We start from the raw sequence: 22,200 nt of genomic DNA, 5'->3' as shown, positions 1-22,200 counted from the left end.
TTGTCTTTAAACGAAGTATCATAAATATGTCTTTTTTTCTCTACAGTCCATTTCCTGTATTCAAAATGTTTGTTTTTACTACTGTTAGAAACTCAGGTATTGTAGGCTTCTTCATTAATTGGCCTAAAGTGTTAACGAGCCTCTTGCTTTACATACCTGTCCTGAGTATCGATGGCTATTTTAATATTACATATGCTCACTTATTCTTCTAGGGAAAGATGATTACAGATACCTACCCATTTTCTGCTCAGATTAAGATGGGCATTTCAATACTTTTGCTTAAATTAATATGAGTTGTTCTGTAATTTTCAGCTTCTAATATGATCCACCATATTTCTGGGCTTTTAAATTTTCACACTGCTGATGTAAATCCCTAACATTCTCTTTGTAGGAGCTTTAACTGTATGTGAGTAGAATAAACTGTGACAGAGAGTATCAGTGTCTTTTTGAAATAGAACTTATGCCAAAACAGAACATGTTCGCTGCTAAGATGGCATTTAAATTTTTCTTTTTCAGTGAGTCTGTAAGATTAAAAACAAAAAAACTGTCCCTTTTCAGGTCAACAAAGAAGATAACCTTGTTAAGTGTTTCTCCCTAGGAATAAATTTTTTGACTGTTGAAACAAAGTGAGCAGCTTCGGTGTTCTAAAAATAATCAGATTTAAAGCTAATCTAGTCTTTTTCTTATAACCACATAATTATGTTTAATTATAAAAACCTTAAAGGCATGAAAGACATTTTAAATTATAGAACTTTTATATCCCATTTAGATAGGAGGGTAAAGCCATGCAAAGAACAATTTTGAATACTAATAAGTTATACAATAATGACTTAATTATTTCACACAAATCTTATTTGACAAATGTTGCTGAATCTTGTCAATACCTTTTTCTCAAATGAAAGAAAAGATTATGAGGACATATGTATAAACATATGTACATTTTTAACAAATTATTTTTAGAAATGACTTTCAAGAATATATCTTTCAATACTATTTTGTAGATAACATTGTAATGTTTGTTTGTTTGTTTTTAGTGCCGCAAAGCAGGATCTGCTGTCTCTAACCACTATAAGGTTTACAAGCGTCCTAATTGTGGTCAGTGCTGCTGCAAAATAACTGTGTGTCGCTTAGGGGAGAATAAGAGAATGACATATTTCTGTCCTCACTGTCAGAAGGAAAATGCTCAACATGTCGACATATGGTGAGAAATCTAATTTAAACTTTACTGTTTGCCCTAATTCTCTAATAAAAACGCTATTAATAAGAGAACATAGTTGAATAGCTATCAGGCTATTAAGAACAGAACATAACTCACAAGTATTTGAAACTTGGAAGGAAATAGTAAATAATATCATCCAAAAACCAGAATGAGCTGAAGATGACTTACGAGCCTCTTCTGAATTCAGTAGAAAATCTCTGACTTTGATGTTAATATCCAGGCTTTGACTTTCATCTCATTTGTAAAGTGATTACCAGGAGGTGTCAATAATTGAAAAAATGCAAGTATTTGCTAAAGTCCTTGCTTTTGAAATAATATTATAGAACATTAGCAAGCTCTCTTTACAAAATTGCTGTCTTCTTGGTGAAATAACCGACTACTTACTAAGCGCATGTGTGGTGATTCAGCCAGTGGCCGAGTAAGTCTGTTCCCATTCTGCATTCCAGAGCTGGGGAAGTAACCACAGGATGGGCTCAGGGACCCACTGTGGGATGAACTTGAACTAAAATCCCATTGATCACCTGACCTCCACAAGCCCCTACTCTGACTGGCAGAGCACAGTGGCGCTTTTGGGTCTCCTGGAATTGGTGTCAGTTCAGAACTAGTGTCCAGTAGTCCTCAAAGCTTTGACAGTTTCCTTTTCCACAGTGTACTTACCCCGGTAAGAGGCCATAGGTCCCTTTGGCGAAGGCTGGCTGAAATATTAACAGTATAAAGGAGCTGAACTATATGTGATTACAAGCCAAAATAATCAGTACAGACATGAAGCACATAAAGTGCTACAAAAGTTTGGGGGATGTTAGAAGTTTATAGGTATACAAAAGGTTGGGAAAATCTCATGGAAAAAGTGTAATTTGAAGTTTATTTTAAAGAGATAGGGGGACGGGGTCAAGATGGCCTACTACGAGGATGCGGAATTTCCATCTCCTCACAACTAGGGCACCTACCAGGCACCGGTGGGAGATCACAGACATGTAAGGGGACGGGAGGAACCCCCAGCGACCGGTTGTTTCAATTATACTTTTATTTCCCTTAATGTATTTTTTATCATTCTAATTTTAATTTTGGTTTTTATTCTTTGATATTGTACTGCTCCTTTTTTTCTTTCTTTCTTTCTTTTTTTTTTTTTAACCACACCATGAAGCTTGCAAGATGTTGGTTCTCAGGCCAGAGGTCAGGACCAAGCTGCTGTGGTGGAAGCTCTGAGTCCAAACCACTGGACTAACAGAGAACCTCAGACCTCAGGGAATATTAATCGGAGTAAGGCCTCCCAGAGGTCCTCATCTCAGCACCAAGACCTGGATCTGTCCAACTGCCTGCAAACTCCAATGCTGGACGTCTCAGGCCAAACAACCAGTAAGACAGGAATACAGCACCACCTATCAAAAAGAGGAAACAAACCAAAAAAAAGATGAAACCACGGAAAAACATGTTACAGATGAAGGAGCAAGGTAAAAACCTACAAGACGAAATAAGTGAAGACGAAATAGGCAACCTATCTGAAAAAGAGTTCAGAGTAATGCTAGTAAAGATGATCCTAAATCTGGGAAACAAATTGGAGAAATTACAAAAAACAGTTACCGAGGATCTAGAAGAAATAAAGAGCAAACAAACAGTGATGAACAACACACTTACTGAAATGAAGAATACTCTAGAAGGAACCAATAGCAGAATAACTGAGGCAGAAGAACAGATAAATGAGCTGGAAGATAAAACGGTGGAAATAACTGCCAGAAAGCAGAAAAGAAAACATAATGAAAAGAATTCAGGACAGTCTCAGAGACCTCTGGGACAATATTAAACACACCAACGTTCAAATTATAGTGGTCCCAGAAGAAGAGAAAAAAAGGGGGTTGAGAAAATATTTGAAGAGATTACAGTTGAAAACTTCCCTAACATGGGAAGGAAATAGTCAATCAGGTCCAGGAAACACAGAGAGTACCATACAGGATAAACGCAAAGAGAAACACACCAAGACACATATTAATGAAACTATCAAAAATTACGAAGAAAAAATATTGAAAGCAGCAAGGGAAAAGCAGCAAATAACATACAAACTATTAGAGCTAATCAATGAATTTGGTAGAGTAACAGGATACAAAATAAATGTACAGAAATCTCTTGCATTCCTATACACTAATGATGAAAAATCTGAAAGAGAAATTAAGGAAACACTCCCATTTACCACTGCAACAAAAAGAATAAAATACCTAGGAATAAATCTACCTAAGGAGACAAAAGACCTGGATGCAGAAATCTATAAGACACTGACAAAAGAAATTAAAGATGATACAAATAGATGGAGAGATATACCATGTTCTTGGACTGGAAGAATCAGCATTGTGAAAATGACTATACTACCCAAAGCAATCTATTGATTCAGTGCACCCCCTGTCAAACTACCAGTGGCATTTTTCACAGAACTAGAACAAAAAATTTCACAATTTGCATGGAAACACAAAAGACCCCGAATAGCCAAAGCAATCTTGAGAAAGAAAAACAGAGATGGAGGAATCAGGCTCCCTGACTTCAGACTATACTACAAAGTTACAGTAATCAAGACAGTATGGTACTGGCACAAAAACAGAAATATAGATCAATGGAACAGGATAGAAAGCCCAGAGGTAAACCCACGCACATATCGTCACCTTATGTTTGATAAAGGAGGCAAGAATATACAAAGGAGAAAAGAAAGCCTCTTCAATAAGTTGTGCTGGGAAAGCTGGACAGCTACATGTAAAAGAACGAAATTAGAACACTCCCTAACACCATACACAAAAATAAACTCAAAATGGATTAAAGACCTAAATGTAAGGCCAGACACTATAAAACTCTTAGAGGAAAACATAGGTAGAACAGTCTGTGACATCACAGCAAGATCCTTTTTGACCCACCTCCTAGAGAAATGGAAATAAAAACAAAAATAAACATATGGGACCCAATGAAACTTAAAAGCTTTTGCACATCAAAGGAAATCATAAACAAGATGAAAAGGCAACCCTCAGAATGAGAGAAAATATGTGCAAACAAAATAGCAGACAAAGGATTAATCTCCAAAATATACAAGCAGCTCATGCAGCTCCATATCAAAAAAACAAAGAACCGAATCCAATAATGGGCAGAAGACCTACATAGACATTTCTCCAAAGAAGGCATACAGATTGCCAACAAATACATGAAAAGATGCTCAGCATCGCTAATCATTAGAGAGATGCAAATCAAAACTACAATGAGGTATCACCTCACACCAGTCAGAATGGCCATCATCAAAACATCTACAAACCATAAATGCTGGAGAGGGTGTGGAGAAAAGGAAGCCCTCTTGCACTGTTGGTGGGAATGTAAATTCATACAGCCACTATGGAGAACGGTATGGAGGTTCCTTAACTAAAAGTAGAACTGCCATATGACCCAGCAATCCCACTACTGGGCATATACCCTGAGAAAATCATAATCAAAAAGAGTCATGGGCTTCCCTGGTGGCGCAGTGGTTGAGAGTCTGCCTGCCGATGCAGGGGACACGGGTTCGTGCCCCAGTCCGGGAAGATCCCACATGCCGCGGAGCAGCTGGGCCCGTGAGCCATGGCTGCTGAACCTGCGCGTCCGGAGCCTGTGCTCTGCGACAGGAGACGCCACAACAGTGAGAGGCCCGCATACCACAAAAAAAATAAAAATAAAAAAGAGTCATGTACCACAAAGTTCATTGCAGCTCTATTTACAATAGCCAGGACATGGAAGTAACCTAAATGTCCATCAACAGATGAATGGATAAAGAAGATGTGGCACATATATACAATGGAATATTACTTGGCCATAAAAAGAAATGAAATGGAGTTCTTTGTAGTGAGGTGGATGGACCTAGAGTCTGTCATACAGGGTGAAGTAAGTCAGAAAGAGAAAAACAAATACTATATGCTAACACATATATATGGAATCTAAAAAAAAAAAAAGCTGATGAACCTAGGGTCAGGACAGGAATAAAGATGTAGATGTAGAGAATGGACTTGACATGGGGATGGGGAAGGGTAAGCTGGGACTCAGTGAGAGAGTAACATTGACATATATACAGCACCAAATGTAAAATGGATGGCTAGTCGGAAGCAGCCGCATAGCACAGGGAGATCAGCTCGGTGCTTTGTGACCACCTAGAAGGGTGGGATAGGGAGGGTGGGAGGGAGATGCCAGAGGGAGGGGATATGGGGATATATGTATGCGTATAGCTGATTCACTTTGTTATACAGCAGAAACTAACACAAGTTTGTAAAGCAATTATACTCCAATAAAGATGTTTAAAAAAAAAAGAATTTTGGCTAAATAAATGAGCAAATAGACATTATTTACTTGGAAAGAAGGAGCATTGCCACAAACCTTGAATCATTGATGATAACAGTGGCGGAGCCAAACGAAGTCTCCAAGTTTGTTAAATAGCAAAAGTTAGTTTTACAGGTAGGATGGGATCAACTGGTAGGAATCAGTAGTAGTTCTGGAGATGGCTAATGTCTTACCTGAATCAGTAGATTAAGGACTTTTTAATTGATTATAGCATAATTAGGATGGGAACTGAAGAAACAGACGTGAAACTTGTGTAGTGTAATGGGCGAGAGATGGTTTCCAGTCCTGAGGTCAAGACACTGGAAATGGAGAGAAAAATAGGTACTTTAAAAAATTTTTAATGCCAGCAAGTATTGTGAGAGGTTTGCTATGGAGGATAAAGCAAAGAGTTCCAGGCCCCAAACCAGAAATTTTCACTTTATAGACGTGGGAAAGACGGGTAGAATGGAAGAGATAAATTAAGTTTTGGATATGTGGACTAGATAGTCCACATAGGGTGGGAAGTGGGTGGGAGATGATGGCATGAGTGTTACTCCCCGTGTTCTTAGTTGAAGTATTAAAGCAAGATCAGTTCACTGAAAAAGTATATAGAAAAGAACAAAGGAGGAGGGAGGTGCCATCTTGTCTGTGGAGAGCTCAGGGCCCTGGGATGGAGATGACATGGTCCAGATCCCCATTATGTCTTCATAAATATATTTGCAGCTTTTTTTTTTCTCCTTTTTCCTGTGTTTCATTTTTTTCATCACCTTTCGTTATTGATTACTTTACTCTAAACCACACCATATCCCCTTTTTCTCAGCTTCCTCATCCCATTTTACTATCATAGAGATCCGAAATATGTTTAAATAATGTTATATTACACAGATTTATGGGTTTCTTATTTTTAATGTTATAGGTGTACATTTATTTGATCAAAAGTGTATAACACTGGATCTGGAAGATGGAGTACATTCAATATATACTTGTCTACTGAATAAGTGATTAATGTTCCATATGTATTTGTTTTCTGTGAATTGATAGCTTTTGAATTTTTAAAAAATTCTTCCAGATTATCAAGTAAACATGTTATTTATCATAAAAATAAGATCATTGTCACTTCCAAAGGGTTTTTGAAACTAGGATTCAAAGCCTCAAGGGTTCCCTGAAAGAGACTTGGGAGTTACTACGAGTTAGGGAGGCCATGCTGTACTGGAAATGTCCTGGGCCCTGCATTCCCTCCTCCCTCCTGACCTAGTTCTGTTCTGTCTAGGCATCCAGCTCAAGACTCACTGCAAAATAAGTGTATACAAAATAAGACATTTGAAAACCAGTAATATTGGCCCCAGTCTTAGAGATTTTTGTAATTAAGTATATTCAATTCATTTTCTGGATGAGCATTTGAGCACTTTTTATATTGAGTAAATTTTTTCACTTTAAAGTCATTTCAAATGAAATTGAAATATGAGAAGCCCAGTAGTAATGATCTAAATTCTTGTGTTCCTTCAGTCACTAAAAGTTTACTTCACCCCTTCCCGAAGTCCTCCCCAGATTTTCCAGTTTTCATTGATCACACCACACTTTTAATACCTATACCAGTTATTGTTGGCTCTCCTTTATATTACTAGCTAGCATAATTTACATGTGTGAGTATTGTTTCCTTAAGGGGAAACTGCATTTTTCTTTGTTTTTTACTAGAGTCTTTATAATTTCTGTTTCACTTTTTCATTTCTGTACTATTTACTTTCTTTCTTAGGGTCTGCTATGTGCCAGGTACTGGGAAAACAAAGAGAACAGAGAATACAGTCACTCGAAGTGCTCAGGGTCTAACGTGGGGGGTCAATAGATCATTAGAAGCCCGTGATGGAAATGCTGCAACAGGGCACATTTGTGCTAACGGCAGTGGAGCTATAGTATGGATGAGGAAACCTTGAAATCCACCTGGGAAGAACAAATCTCTCTGAGGAGGTGAAGTTTGAGCTTAGCGTGGGAAGAAATAGGAACTCATCACAGACAATAGGCTGGAAAGGGATTTCCTGAGAGAGAAAACAGCCCCTGACAAGGTGCATGGGGAAACACCCTGTGCACTCAGGAAGCTGCAGGAGAGGAGGGTGTTTTGTTCCTATACGAAGACATATTTACGTCTCTAGAAGCCATCTAGTTTGGAAATGTGTTGAGGGTTGGTTGCTAGTTAATGAGAATTTAGTGTTGTTTGCAAACCAGTTCTTAAGGCCGAGCTGACCTGGCAGAAATTTTTCAGGGGGCTGGAGCAATTATAGGGCATTTGGGAGATGTGAAGAAGATCTGTGGTGGGTTAATCTTGACAGGATAGCCCTGTTTGGGGAAGAGAGTTTGACTACATAGTTGTCATGTTTAAAAACATAATTTACAAAGGACTCAAATTTTGACTACAATGAAAGATACCCAATACAAATTATCTTAAATTAAAATGGGAATTTATGTGTCATGGAGCCAAAATAAATGTTGGGGTAATTTCATAGCATCAGTGGAAAAACTATAAAAACCCACGTCTCAGGGACTGGAACTCCCAAAGGTGACCTTGCCTGGGCTGCCCACAGGTGGAACAAGTGGAAAGAATACAGGCAGGTCTAAGCTGCTTCCTGCTTCACCCTCTCATTTCAAGTCTCATGGTAGCAGATTCTCTCTGGTTTCAGCAGGAGAAACACATTCTGGGGGGCTTCCAGGAAGTACTGTGGCTCCCTGACTAAGGGATCAGAGTAGACTGTGGCAATTGGCTCAGCTGAAGTAGAATTTGGACAGATTGCTGGGCTTTACCCCGAGGTCTGGGGAGAGGCCTGGACTCTATATGACTACCGAGTTCCCACGTGGTGCTGGCGCTGTGAGCCCAAGGACCGTTCTCTGAGAACCACCAGCCTTTGGGTCTCTCTCCCTCAGCTGTCCCTGCCCTGCGCCTCTACCAGGCTGTCTGTGGGTCAGTGGTGGGTGGCGCCTGTGTTGAGTGCACTCGCAGCCCAGGCCATAACGTCCCCTAAGAGGAATGGAGCAGAATCGCTTGTCCTGGAAGTTTAGACAGTGCATCTGCTCCCTGTGCCAGGCCGGCACACCGTCCCTGAGCACCGAGCAGGTATGAGCGGGTGCTGGCAGCACGTGGGCCTTGCCCAGAGAGAGCCCCAGGACTGACACCAGCGACAGTGTCCTCAGCGTCCGTGCAGCTGGAGTGACTGCCCCCACTCTGCACCCTGCCACTCCGATTCACAGAGGACAGCACAGCAAGCCGTGGAGGCTTCGTGAGCTTCTAGTAGATTTGCCTCTGCAGCAGAGCCTGCAGGACTTGCTGGTGGACCAGTTATGAGGGTAAGAAGGGTTCAGGATGGCTCACAGGTTTCTGGCCTGATAACTGAGTGATGGTGATGCCATGTACTGAGGTGTGACAAACTAGCAGAGTTGCGGATGGGGGCAGGGGGTCCGGACTTAATTGTACTAGTTTTCCATGGCTGCCATAACAAGTTACCACTAACCTGACAGCTTAAAGCAGCAGAAATTTCTTCTCTCACGGTTCTGGATGCCAGAAGCCCGGCATTGGTTTCATCGGGCCAAAGTCAAGCTGTGGGCCAGTCTATGCTCCCGGAGGCTCTAGGGGAGAATCCATTCCATGCCTTTTCAAGCTTCCGGTGGCTGCCAGTGTTCTTCATTTGTGGCTACACGACTCCTCACGTCTCTGCCTGTGTTGTCACGTTACCTTCTCCCCTTCTGTGTGTATCATATCTCCCTCTGCCTCTCTCTCATAAGGATACTTGTGTTTGCATTAAGAGATTACCCTGATAATCAAGAATCATCTCCCCATGTCAAGATCCTTAATTACATCTGCAGAGATCCTCTTTATAAAGTAACATTTACAGGTTCCTAGTTTTGTGACCTGCTGTCTTTAGGAGGCCATCATTCAGCCCACTGCAGACAGGTTAAGGTTGGAATTCCTGTTACACGTCCAACTGGAGATTGGAAAGAATTTATTAGTAGACGATTAAGAAATGGAGCAGTAAGGAGAGAATGCTTCCAGAGCTTCTTTATGTAACAATAAATATCCCCTCATGGTTAATGAAATTTATAGGATAGAAGATGAAAATGGTTAAAAGTTGGAGCACATTGAAAATCTGAAGGTTATTTAAATTGTGTTTACTTAATTATGAATAAATGTATGACGCTGCCTCAGAGTAAGTTAGTAGAGGGCAGGGATTAGGTGAAGTAAATGCTATAGAAGGCCTGCTTGTTCCACAGGAATAAGAAATATTTTTAAAAATTTATTTTATTGAAGTATAGTTGATCTACAGGGATAAGAAATGTTGAATGGCATTAAAAGTCAAGGTAAGTAAAGATTAAAAAAATCATAATGAGATGTGTCTTACTTTCAGATTTTCTTATGCTATTTATGATTTTACCAGACAAGTCTGAATTTTAAACCTGTTACAATTATGCGTAGGAGCAAAATGTTATAGAAGACAAGGCTACCTTTGAAAGTCAAAGAACTCATGTTCTGAAATGTAAGGTACAAAGCCTTTACTGAAAGAACTTTTTTTCAATATTAATGTTTGGAATCATGAAAGGAATCCATGACACTGCATTGGCTGCTAAACCACGTGATGTGCTCTGTAGCCCCAGAGCCATGTGCTAAAGAGCAGGACTGTATCAGAGCTTTAGAAAGGCATTTCCTGTAACAGTACGGAGACATTTAGGAATTCCAGCGTTACAGATTATAGATCAGTTGATTTAGTGCCCAGCAGATACTGTGAAATTCCAGAGGCACACGAAGTAAATGTAAAACTTTTCTCATCTTACATTCAGTGCTCTAATTTCTACATGACTCATTTCCTCCCTAATTTGAATAAAGATATTTTAGTTTTGCTTTGGGAAGAGTTCCACTTACTTAAAAAACTAGTTGAGGGCTTCCCTGGTGGTGCAGTGGTTGAGAGTCCGCCTGCCGATGCAGGGGACACGGGTTCGTGCCCCGGTCCAGGAAGATCCCACATGCCACAGAGCGGCTGGGCCCGTGAGCCATGGCCGCTGAGCCTGCGCGTCCGGAGCCTGTGCTCCGCAAGGGGAGAGGCCACAACAGTGAGAGGCCCGCGTACTGCAAAAAAAAACCAAAAAAAACTAGTTGAGAAATGCTCCCTAGTGGTTATGTCAAATATTTTTAGTTAGTTTAAAAAACACACACACACACAACTCTTTGACTCTAAAACTTTTGTTATTCCTGTCTTTAAAAACAATCAGCAGGGCCCAAGTAAAAACATTTTATTCCGAGAGAGAGAGAGAGAGAGAGAGAGAGAGAGAGAGAGAGAGAGAGAGAGAGAGAGAGAGAGAGAGAGAGAGAGAACTTCTAAGCAATAGTAAACATGTAGCGTTTGGGTATTAATGGTTCTGTAATTGTTTCTAAGATATCCAGAATGTATAAGAACAAGACAATAACGAAAGTGTTAATGATTAACTTTAGAAGTTCTCTTATAGCAGGCTGCCAGCTAGAAATACTACAGTCAGTTGGCCATCCAGCAGAGGGGGTCATCTTATGGCCTCTGTGGCCCGGAAGTCTGAAGAGCAGTGGACATGTGAGGTCTGTACGCTAATAAATAAGCCGTCTTCTGAAGCATGTGATGCTTGCCTGACTTCAAGGCCTACGGGTAAGAGTGAATTTTGATTCTGAGTGCCTTCCATTTCAAAGAGGGTTAATTATACAAAGTCAGGTACATGTCTTGTTCTGTCTTGATATTTCATAACGAAGTAAAATGCTCTCTTTCTGAAAGGTTTAAAGGAATTGCCAGCCTTTGCATGTAAACGATGCTGACATTCTGTTGAGCCCTTTTTTTTTTAACGGGGGGGAAACACGCTTGTGCTAAAAGAGTATGTGCCGTTGTATCTCAAAAAACTGAGATGATCACATCTGTTCTCTACTGTTTCTAATGAATTATTCAATAAAGCTTTGTTTTATGCAGATTTCAGCAACTTTTGAGTTTGTTATTCAGTCCAAGTGTTTCATAAATTGAAAGGGAGGATTTCTGTAAGAATATCATTGCAGGTGGAATAGGAAAATGCTGAGTTTTTTCTCTTCTTTAGCCTCCTACCCCTTGTTATTAAAATCTTTACCCAGACAATTGTACTGATTTCATTGAAATCCTTCAGAATAACTCTTCGTAGCTCACAATTTCGTGCGTGCAGAGGATGTAGAACCTCAGAGGAAACCTGTGATTAAGAGCCATCTCACTGATGCAGCTTCTCCTGTGTTCTAATAGTGTTCTTTCTTTCTTCAATTAGGGGAGAAAGTTCATTCTTCTGGACCCCCCCATTGTGTGAGCTGTCATGTTGTGTTGTGTTCGCTGGGCCAGAAATGCAGGCATCACCCCATATACAGCTTTGCTAGTAGCAGAAGGGACTGTGTCTCCTATTTCTGTCCCTCCCTCTGCAGTATCGTTCAACAGAGAGCCCTCAGAAAACCCCAATCTTAGGTTCCCACATTTATTCTGACATTCTGAAATGCCTTTACACATCTCAATAATTTTCTTGTTATTTTTTTTCTGAGTATGAAAGGCAGATAACTGCACTTTAGAATAAATTACAGATTGCAAAATCCTAGGACGCTTTTTTGAAACATATTTAATAAATGTAAATCTTTGTAATTCATCTTTACTTAATTTTAATAGGCCTTCCACTTGGTCTTGTCATTCACAGAAGCATTCCTGATAATCTAGATACAGGCTCTAACTGCTGATCGAAAGCTTTGTGGGGTGTCACCTCTTATTTACATTGCTTTAATATTTGGCCTAATAGCAACAAAATTGATAGCTCAGTAACCTTTAAATGCTTAAACGTAACATAAAGCATAACAAGTAGAAATCTTTATTAAACCCATCTCTGAGTCCCTGGAAATGTTGCACTTCATACGGTACTTTATTTCCTAGTCTGAGGGTGGTTAACTCTGAATTGCTCAAGCTCACTTTGTATTATTAGTTCTATACATGAGGTCACTGTGATAAATGAACTAAATGTTATAATCGAATGAAAAGATGTTTCGCACAGTCAGTGTATTTATAGGAATAATGCAGAATTACTGGTCTCTCCTTCCAGATTCGGTACCCAAGAATGAAGAGAATCCCATCGCCTTTAACAGTTTAGTGAAATACCCTTGTAATAGCTTTGGAAAACCAAGGACGGAAGTGAAGATCAACAGGAAAACTGCATTTGGAACTACAACCCTTGTTTTGACGGATGTCAGCAATAAATCCAGTGCTTTGGAAAGAGGAGAAAGCCAAAACCAGATACTAGACGGGGAATTTCCAAGCCCTCCTACTAACGTTTGGTTTAGTGATGCAGCGCACCCCTCCAAGGAGAGAACAAACTACAGAACTCAACTATCTAACAAAGTAAACACATCATCTGTGGCCTGCTCTCCCTCTGAATTATTGAGTCCAGCATATAAAAGATTAAAAACAAGCCACTGCTCATCACGGGATCTCAAAAGTGGCAAACCTGGATCTTCTAACAGGTATGATGCTTCTAACCTTGCTCTTTAAGATATTTGCGTAAGTTTTAAGAATGCAGAAAGATCATCCATTGCTGAGGAAGCTGAACTGATCTTGGAAATGTCAGTCAAACCCTGAAAGACTATTACAGTAATTTGCCTCCCTTGCCTCCTCTAGCTTATAATATTAGAGAAGGGAAGGGAATGAAAAACAGAATTTCCTCTATCTGTAGAAAGTTGTGTTTTGCTTTTTTCTGGCTGTAACCATATACATGCTTAATACAGAGTGTTTGGAAAATATTGGAAAGTATAAAGAATAATGATTACATCCCCCATAATCTTACCGGTTAGCAGTCTCCACTGTTAGCAGTTTTTTTTTTGTTTGTTTGTTTGTTTTTTATGCGTTACGCGGGCCTCTCACTGTTGTGGCCTCTCCCGTTGCGGAGCACAGGCTCCGGACGCGCAGGCTCAGCGGCCATGGCTCACGGGCCCAGCCGCTCCGCGGCATGTGGGATCTTCCCAGACCGGGGCACGAACCCGTGTCCCCTGCATCGGCAGGCGGACTCTCAACCACTGCGCCACCAGGGAAGCCCTAGCAGTTTTGTTTAAGCTTTTCTTCCGATGAAAGAGTTCTTCTAGAAGGGAAACTATCATTCATAACATTTAGTAAATGTCTTCTGTTCTAAAGAGAGGGATCTGAGATATTTTTAGTGACATTTCTGCCAAAGAAAGTGACTGTATTTCAAACAGCCAGGGGGCAGGGAGTGTGGTATTTGTTTCAACCAAAAAGGCTCAAAGAGCGTGAGTACTACTTTTGGACCTGAAATTAAAAAGTTGTAATTCCAGTTAATGAACCCTACCAGATCAGATACGTTTTACCAGACTACCAGCTACATGTTCAGGAGAAGACCCCCCAGTAGCTGTCACCAGAGACAGAGACATTTTAATAAACAATGTCATCCTTGTTCCTTAATGATTATTGGCAGATCCTGGAAATGTTCTTCCCCGACCTGTTTAATTTCTTTATCTGGGGCTCCTCTCACACCTGATATTATGCCTCCTCAGGGAGAGAGATCTCTCCACAATTTTCTTTTCCTTCAGAAAGCAGACACTGTATATCCAGCACCTTTAAATGAAGGGAAGAGGTTTTTTTTTTTTTTTTTTTTCTTGCGGTACGCGGGCCTCACACTGCTGTGGCCTCTCCCGTTGCGGAGCACAGGCTCCAGACGCGCAGGCTCAGCGGCCATGGCTCACGGGCCCAGCCGCTCCGCGGCATGTGGGATCTTCCCAGACCGGGGCACGAACTCGTGTCCCCTGTATCGGCAGGCGGACTCTCAACCACTGCGCCATCAGGGAAGCCCAGGGAAGAGTACTTTAAACGGAGTGAAGGTGAGTTTTCTTCCCCTATGCCTTTTCTTGCCAGTGGGGGATGAGGAGAGGAAGAGTTGCTGTGGACGGGATCTAAAATAATCTTAGGAGTGTTCTGATCTCCAGCTTTTCATCTGATGAGCGATGTCTTTGCTGATGGAAAGATTCTTTGGGCAGTGAGATGAAGGACCACCATTGCACAAACCTAGACCAACCTCTGGGAATCCTTTAATAACAGAATTCTGAGATGTTTTTTGGTCAATAGATGCTTTAATCTCGAGTTTCTTGTACTGACTAATTTTACCATCAGTTAATCTTGATCGTTTATCCTTGGCTGATTTTTTTTTGTTGTTGTTCATAATCATGTATAATAACTGGTTTGACTTTTGTCCATAATACTCAAAAAATATAGACATTTGAGTTAAGCTATGGCGGGCAAACTTTTAACTGACTTGATCAGTACGCCACCTTTTCACTGAACACTAATTAATGTGTCATGACGGAAGTTCATGAAGGAGCTAGTTAAGAGTGTCTGAGTTGGGAGGCTATGCTGTAGGAAAATCATTTTTGAACAGCCTTTTCTGTTGTGTAGCTTAAGTGGAAAGAAGCAGATGTGATCATTTAAAAATATTGTGGCTTTTGTTGTACTCAAATGAAGTATCTTGGCGTATTTTTATTTCCTTAGTGCTTTGTAGAAAGTCTCAGACAATTTAACTAATGAATTATGGATTTAAAAAAACATTAATGTAACCTTAAGTTTTAAAGATTTCTTCATAAGCCATTAGTAATAGGGTCATATGATTAATCACAGCACACAGCTTTACTTAGAAACACTGCAGCGTGCGTATGTGTTGCATGTAAGAACCCCAGGAATGAGACTCCAAAATCAATCAACATCAACTAGCAGAATAAATGTCAAGTGATGAAATACATTCACCCAGCAGCTCTTCTGCACCCAGCTACTTTACAAGGAATAAATTGCAAATTACTGTCATTTATTTCATTTTTCTCCTTGTCTGGCAGCTACAGTGTTCATCTTGTGGACAAGATGCCGAGCAGAAGCTCACAACATAATAGGATTAAAGCAGGTGGTCCACTCAGAGAATTTATAGCCAGTTCATTGTTTCTTTAATAATTGTATGGTAATTAATTTGCCTTTTGTTCTCTTAATTACTGCTCTCATCACCACATGATACATGCCATGTTGATGGGGCATATTTTCAGATTGGTCTTTAGATAGACTTGAATTTTATCCAGCTACTGGATTATAAATTAGATCGTTGAACCAATTTTTAAGCAGTTAAGAATGACTGTTAGACAGTTTTAAGTCTTTGATCCATCTATTGTAAACGCAGAGCAAAACACAGTGATAACCACTTCAAAGAAGCATAACGTGTTTTGGGTTGAAGCTTTTCCTGAGCTGACGCAAAGGCTCACGTAGATGAGTGAAATGAAAATCAGTAACGTTTTCTCAGGTGTGCCGCCATCAGGGTTGCCAGATTCTACCTCTAGTCACCAGTGAAGCACTCACCTCTCGTTCGTGCTTCTGGTTCACCTTTTGGTGTTTTCAGTCCCCAAGGATGTCAGAACCACCTGGGACCATCCAGGATGAGTCATTTAACCTCTGTTTGTTTGTTACGATCCTTGAAATACTGCTGAGCTACAAAATCTACATTCAGTGAGTCTGATCAGTTCAGTGTTTTTATTATAATGAATCACCCTATCTGTGAAATAAGTTAAACCATGATAAATTGATCACTGAAAAAATACCCGTTTTAAAACTTACAAACCTGTGCTTGGTAATGTCTTCCTTCTTGATAATAGTTTTTATCTGATCTCTGTTCAGTGTTACTTGAACAATGCTTATTGAACATGTTCAGTGTTTATTTATTAATAAGTATTTATTAAGAACCTATTATACATTAAGCACTACTCTTGGTTCTAATGACGACCTCTACCTCAGCAAACTACAGCCAGAAGGGCCAAAGTCAGCCCACCCCCTGTTTTTATAAATAAAGTTTTATTGGGACACATCCCATTCCCATTGGTTTACATATTCCCTCTGGCTGCTTTTCATGCTAAAACAGCAGATTTGAGTATTTTGCAACAGAGACCATAAGACCCACAAGCCTAAACGTATGTCCCTTCTGAAAAAGATTTTCCAACCCTGATCTATTATACTGACCATTTATAATCCAGTATTAGTATTCAAAATGATGGTCCTAGTTATCAAAATAAGTTAAACTATCCCATATGCTAAGTTTACCCAAGAAAATGCTCTGCTACATTTTCGAAAGTTTTTAAAGTAATGATTGAAACAAAGAGGAACCAAGATGTCCTCAATTAATCAGAACATTTAATTACCCTGGATAATGTTTGCTATCATAAAATTAAGATTCCCTGTACATCTTTAGAGCTGACGTGTTCACAGATGGCATCAGTGTCTTGGTTACATTAACTCAGTGCTTCAGTATGTAATTGTATATGGATCACCTGGGAGCCCTTTAACATGCAGATTCCGATTCTGCCAGGGATCTGGAGTAGGGGAGGATGATTCTGTACTTGTAAGGAGCTGCCAGGTGATGCTGATGCTTCTGGTCAGATGGACCACACTCTAAGGGCCGGGATAAGATAGCATGTGGCTATTTTCTCCTTTAACTTTATACCAAAGAAGAAACAGAATTGAAGACAGAAATGAGGAACCTATGGGAAACACTGGGATCTTTCCTTTCTACCTGAATCCTGACTTCCACCATGCTCCTCTCCAGGAAAGCTTTGCTAGTAGGAAAATCTAAACATCTCCCTGGATTTGCAAAACTCTGGAGATTTCTAGGCTGAAGCAAGTGGGTTTGAAAATGTTTAACTAATTGTTACCTCAGACAGCCTTCTAAATAATATATAAAACTGTTTGCATGTGTGTACTTTTTTTTTTTACGAAAGCACCAGTTTCTTTCCTTTAAGATTCTTAACCTTCTGTGTTCCTCCTCTAAGTTTTTTTTAAGCACTGTTTATGACCCACTTGCTTCAATTTTGAAATCACTCAACTTCTCTACAACCACCCAGATGTTCAGCTTCTCTTGAAGTTAACGTTTTAATATTGCCTCTTTTGGGGAGAGGGGCTGTTGAAGTGAAGGGGGTTTGGAAAAGAGAAGTCTGTTGCCTGTCACCCTGCCTATTTCTGGTTAGCATCCCCCGTGACGCTAAAATATAAGCCACTATCCCCTACCCTGAAAATGCTACCAGCAAAATAGCTGCTGGAGAAATATTTAATGATAACAGTGTCCTTAGCAGTGCCCACAGCTGCTTTCATCTTGCACACGCCTGCTGCCCAAGCAGCTTCAGGAACTTCAGGATGTTTGAGTCCATCCCTTTAAAGAAATATATTTAAGCATCTGTTTTATAAACGAGTGTAAACCAATTTCACCACAAATAAAAGATCCCTTGTATGTCAATTCTATCTCAATAAAACTGGAAAAAATATCTCACACTCTGAACATTTTGATTAGATATGACGCCTCAAGGCACCATTATAGGAACAAGTATGGGAAGAATGTGGTGTAGGAAGCAAGGAAAAGGGAACCAACCCTGATTTATAAGTATTTTTAAAAAAATCATTTAAGAATGGTATTTTGTTCTTTAGAAGTTAACGAAAAAAGAAAGGAAGAACTTTATCATTAAAAAGTTAAAAATGGGGCTATTAAGGGGAAGGACTTCTGATTTTAATAAGAGCTCTTTTTCTCTTCAGTTGGTTTATTAAGAAGACTTTTATAAAGGCATTATTAAAATATGCAAAATATAAAAAAATTAAAAATAATCATGAAGCTCCTTTTCAAAGAAAAAATTCTACCTAGACAGCTACAGTGGAAGCCCGGCTTCTGGCCTGTAGACACTGTATTCAGGGGTAACCTCCAGACACTCTTGATCTAATCATGGGAGGAGACTAAAGCTTCCTCGCTAGCTTTACAAAATACACTTTTCTGCTCTGCCAGGCAGCCTGTTACTTGCTGAAATACGATTGCAACTATTAAGGTAGACTTGGTCAAAGAAGAGCATAGAAAATTGTCTTTAAATTGGACAGCAGATCTCTTTGGCCTTGTCAGAACCATTGATGAGAGTTTGCTACTGATGAGAAAATAATTGGAGAAGATTGTGACTCTAGTTCCTTTGGACGTCAGGGGACAGCTGGACTTGAGAATATTTTAAGAGAAATAAAAGTAGCCACCCTGTCATGTTGGGTAAGAAAAGAACCAGATGTCACAAATGAAAACTAAGAAGATTGGCTGTGCAATTCAGCTGTTTCTGTTCTTGAGAATGTAAATGATACGCCTAATTTAATTTACATAAACAGGTAGCTTTGGCGCAGTGGTTGAGAATCTGCCTGCCAATGCAGGGGACACGGGTGCGAGCCCTGGTCTGGGAAGATCCCACATGCCGCGGAGCAACGGGGCCCCTGAGCCACAATTACCGAGCCTGCGCGTCTGGAGCCTGTGCTCCGCAACAAGAGAGGCCGCGATAGTGAGAGGCCCGCGCACCGCCATGAAGAGTGGCCCCCGCTCGCCGCAACTGGAGAAAGCCCTCGTGCAGAAACGAGGACCCAACACAGCCAAAAAATAAATTAATTAATTAATTTTAAAAAAAAACTTAAAAAAAAAAGATGTAGGAGTGTATGTATTGGGTTGGCCAAAAAGATCGTTCAGTTAGTGAATACATTGTTCAATAAAATTCTTGGTGAAAATGAAAGATGTCTTATTTTTACTTAAAAGCGAACGAACTTTTTGGCCAACCCAGCAACTGCGGGAAGTTGATGGTGGTCGCTTTCTGGTACCGTCTCTGTACAGGCAGGATTCCGATGCGGGGTCAGGTGGTGTGAATGACCCCTTTTAGCACGATCATGGTGCAGTTATTGTGTAACTTGTCATTACAGGGAGCGTCAGAGTAACACTCCAGGTGGTCCTCGTTCATTAAATGCCTGCAGTCCCCGCTGCAGTAAACATGACCGCCCCTGCATTCTCCAAGTGGTGAGGAAGGATGGAGAAAACAAGGGCAGGCACTTTTATGCTTGTCCTCTACCGAGAGAAGCACAATGTGGATTTTTCGAAGTACGTGTACGACCTATCAAGCTTAATGATAGTGTCCTTGAATACTTCAGTTATTAAAATGTAACAAATAGCAGTCCGTTTCTGGTTTTACCTTTAAATTTAAAAGCCATGCTGACTGACATTTAGTCTAAAACCTGAATGCTGAATAACTGAAAATTCAAAGAGGTTCATCCCCAAAAGAAAAATTAATCAAATGACAGCTATTCCATTATTAGAGTGTATCATATTTGTAACCCCCCTGGCTTACAAAGAGAGAGGTATTGAGTCACCCAGGTGACTGATAATCCAAGATAGATATTTGCTCTTCCTGACTTCAGTGTGACATCCAAACCTTTGTTTTATGCACTGGATAGAAGAACCCAGGGAAATAATTTACATGCCCTGGATTTACAGTAAACTTACACGCCCTGGATTTACAGTAAACGTAGCAAATCCTACCACACAGGCTTAACCAAAACAAGTGATGGCACAATAACAGTTTAGATGTAGGTGATTCCCCAACCTTTCAATCTATGAGTTTGTCCCTGCAAATGAGTGTGAGATACAAGACAGGAATCTGGGCGCTTTTGGTCAGTCTTTCTGCCTTCCACAGAACGAGAGCCTCTCACTTCTGACTGTGATCCTAAGGTTTAAAGATACATATTTTTCCCAGCTGCTTCATCTGGTGCCTAAGTAGAAAAAGAAAATATGGATCTGTCTCGGCACTGGAGCAAAGTTTTCTGGTTGGGCTTGCTGAGAGAGAAATGATCTGTCTTCAGTGTGATACCTTCCTAAGGAATTCCCCAGGGAAAATGTGGTCATGATCTTAGAGCATAACCCCTGCCCGAGATGTGGCTCCATCCTACTCAACTTCCTGATCTCCTCCCCTCAAAGCTTGTATAGATGTAATGGAGAAAATATTATTAGCAATATTAACAATATCACAGCCTTCTGGGTAGCTCTCTTGAGGCCAAAATTAATAAGGATAAGAATAATACAATGGAATTTGCGTGAATTAGTCCTGGTAGTTCTGTATTGGATGCTTTCTTTTCCTAGGAGACTAAGGAAGGTTAATATTAAAATCATAACAAATCTTTGACCTTAATAGCTTAAACAGAGCTATATCAGGAACACTGGTGATTTGCTTTACAGAGAGATTTTCAATAAAGTGAAGGAACTTCTGTAAATATGCCTTTGGACAGAGGGAAACTCAGAATTATGACAATTTTCTGTGTGATTCAAGCGAATTTGTTAGAGATGCTTCTTATGGGATATAAGGTTTTTTAGGGGCAACGACTAATGACTTACGTGTATCTTACAATGTCAAATTAATAGGAACAGCAGTGAAGACAGTACAGTACTAGTCAAATGCGTCAAGGCTCAGCCTGTCATTCTACCTTCCATCTAAACTTTACAATTTGTTTTTCCTCCCCAGTGGGCAGATTTGTCCTTCCCATTCTGCAGCCATGGCAAACGCTCCATCATGAGAACAGTGTTGAAGATTGGACCTAATAATGGAAAGAATTTTTTTGTGTGCCCTCTTGGGAAGGAAAAACAGTGCGGTTTTTTCCAATGGGCAGAAAATGGGCCAGGAATAAACATTATTCCAGGATGCTAAAGTTATTGCAGTATTTGAGAACTCTTCCTTTTATTTGTGTGCCATCTTTTCATTCAGTGTTTTTTTTTTTGCCTTGATGAATGATGCTCTATGTGTTTTATCAAATATACAATATATTCCATTTAGAATGTATATTTAATGCATTTAGTTATGACAATAAAGTATTTTTAGTATGCTCTTAGTCTCTTGTATCTTCTTTGGGGAAGCAGTGATTTTTTTTTTAGGAGTAGAGTATGCAGTACAATAAAATAATAAGGTATTCTGTCTGAACTGAATAATTTCTCAGGTATCACCACTATTCATAACATATGATTAAAGGAACTTCTTGTTTTCTTAAATGAAATGTAAGAAATGGGATCTTCGTTATAGAAAATCATATTTTCTTCTTTTTTTCTATTCAACAAACATCAAGTTCCTCTAGGGCTTCCCTGGTGGCACAGTGGTTAAGAATCTGCCTGCCAATGCAGGGGACACAGGTTCGAGCCCTGGTCCAGGAAGATCTCACATGCCACAGAGCAACCACAACTACTGAGCCCGCTCTCTAGCGCCCACGAGCCACAACTACCGAGCTCACGCACCACAACTACTGAAGCCCGCACACCTAGAGCCTGTGCTCCGCAACAAGAGAAGCCACCGCAATGAGAAGCCCGCGCACCGCAATGAAGAATAGCCCCCGCTCGCCGCAACTAGAGAAAGCCCGCGCACAGCAACGAAGACCCAACGCAGCCAAAACTAATAAATAAACAAACAAATAAATAAAAACATCAAGTTCCGGGCTTCCCTGGTGGAGCAGTTGTTGAGAGTCCGCCTGCCGATGCAGGGGACACGGGTTCGTGCCCCGGTCTGGGAAGATCCCACGTGCCGCGGAGCGGCTGGGCCCGTGAGCCATGGCCGCTGGGCTTGCGCGTCCGGAGCCTGTGCTCCGCAACGGGAGAGGCCACAACAGTGAGAGGCCCGCGTACGGCAAAAAAAAAAAGTTCCTCTAGATGCTAGAGATATGCCAAACACTTGCATAACTTCAAATGCATTTTTGTGAAAAGCTGTGGGGATTCAGAATATAAAAGTAACATTTAAGAAAAGAAGTCATCTCTATATCTTTAAAAGAGAAGTTGGTTTAAAC

General features: G+C 40.4%; 1 protein-coding gene across 1 annotated transcript in view; it reads left to right on the top strand.

The window, feature by feature from the left end:
- Positions 1-21,255, top strand: part of NEIL3 (nei like DNA glycosylase 3) — a 42,165-nt gene extending 20,910 nt beyond the window's left edge. Inside the window, exons 6-10 of the mRNA XM_032618625.1 lie at positions 1,035-1,201; positions 11,012-11,181; positions 12,623-13,040; positions 19,309-19,483; positions 20,898-21,255. Coding sequence (XP_032474516.1) covers positions 1,035-1,201; positions 11,012-11,181; positions 12,623-13,040; positions 19,309-19,483; positions 20,898-21,080 — 1,113 coding nt within the window. The 3' untranslated portion in view covers positions 21,081-21,255. The remainder of the gene's footprint in view (positions 1-1,034; positions 1,202-11,011; positions 11,182-12,622; positions 13,041-19,308; positions 19,484-20,897) is intronic.
- Positions 21,256-22,200: the final 945 nt, after the last annotated feature.

This window comes from Phocoena sinus, chromosome 21, assembly GCF_008692025.1.
Source record: "Phocoena sinus isolate mPhoSin1 chromosome 21, mPhoSin1.pri, whole genome shotgun sequence".
In the NCBI taxonomy this organism is placed as follows: domain Eukaryota; kingdom Metazoa; phylum Chordata; class Mammalia; order Artiodactyla; family Phocoenidae; genus Phocoena; species Phocoena sinus.
This window is presented reverse-complemented; position numbering and strand designations above follow the sequence as displayed.